This window comes from Laccaria bicolor, genomic scaffold, assembly GCF_000143565.1.
Source record: "Laccaria bicolor S238N-H82 LACBIscaffold_598 genomic scaffold, whole genome shotgun sequence".
Lineage (NCBI taxonomy): Eukaryota > Fungi > Basidiomycota > Agaricomycetes > Agaricales > Hydnangiaceae > Laccaria > Laccaria bicolor.
This window is the reverse complement of record NW_001890403.1, coordinates 1-1,047: the sequence shown is the minus strand read 5'-3', so window position 1 is coordinate 1,047 and position 1,047 is coordinate 1. Positions and strand designations below refer to the sequence as shown.

The following is a 1,047-nucleotide window of genomic DNA, read 5'->3' as shown; positions in this document are numbered from 1 at the left end:
GAAATATTCAATGAAAGCGCACAGCATTAATTATGAAAGAGGCAATGAATACACCTAACATAGTCAATGAAATATTTATTGAAATCACACAGGATTGATTATGAAAAAAGCAATGAAAGCACCTAAAATTCCTAATGAAATATTCAATGAAAGCGCACAGCATTAATTATGAAAAAGGCAATGAATACACCTAACCCAGTGAATGAAATACCTATTGAAAGCACACAGGTTTAATTATGAAAAGTACAATGAAAGAACTGAACAGCTTCAATGAAAAATTCATAGAAAGTGCATGATAATAATTATGAAAGCTCCTAAGAAATGTTATGAAAGGGTCCTGTGGTCTTTGCCTACATTTTATGAAAAGAACATAGCCTTTATGAGAAAGAATGACACAGGACACACCTATGAAAGGCCTTTCATAAAACTTGTGGACTTATACACACAGCTCTACAGGCAAGTGCCTTAGTTTTATGATAAAGATGGTAGCCACTTGTGTCACGATGGCTCTTGAGAAGTGTCTGGATAGTTTGGTCTACCAAGGGTTAATAATTTTATTCTCGTTGGAGGGGAAAGACTCACTGGAAGGTGACAACACGGCTGTTTCAAGGGCGAGGAGCTCCTGTCCAAACCAGTGGCAAAGATTGTCCGCCTCAACGCCTAATCGACGGTGTTCCTCCAAGCAGTGATTGAGCTTTAACATTGCTCGTATTCCCACCCGAACCTCGACTTCCTCAAGCCAACGTGGAACCTCCAGCGCGGTACGAGTGATCCAAATGTCCTCCATGAGCAACGGGCTGTTGCGCAAGTCATTGAGTTTGACAGGGAGAGCATCTGGGAGTGGCAGCTCCCAATCAGGTCGGTACATTGCAGCTAGTTGTTCACAGTAGTTGTTGAATTTTCGAATAGCCCTGAGAAGAGCTGGCTTGTGTTTCGCAATCGCATTTCGCGTGTTTTGGTGAATCTTTGTGCCTGTCGCGGTGTATTAGATACAACACATAGATACAACACACCAAAATGAACCGATAGCATGTTGACGTCCCCCAG

General features: G+C 41.7%; 1 protein-coding gene across 1 annotated transcript in view; it reads right to left on the bottom strand.

Annotated features, from left to right (window-relative positions):
* The window catches only part of LACBIDRAFT_336311 (uncharacterized protein), a gene marked incomplete at both ends in the record, with an annotated part of 2,871 nt that extends 1,839 nt beyond the window's left edge, over positions 1–1,032 (bottom strand). The window contains 4 exons of the mRNA XM_001891257.1: positions 191–211; positions 447–450; positions 583–972; positions 1,014–1,032. Coding sequence (XP_001891292.1) covers positions 191–211; positions 447–450; positions 583–972; positions 1,014–1,032 — 434 coding nt within the window. The remainder of the gene's footprint in view (positions 1–190; positions 212–446; positions 451–582; positions 973–1,013) is intronic.
* Positions 1,033–1,047: the final 15 nt, after the last annotated feature.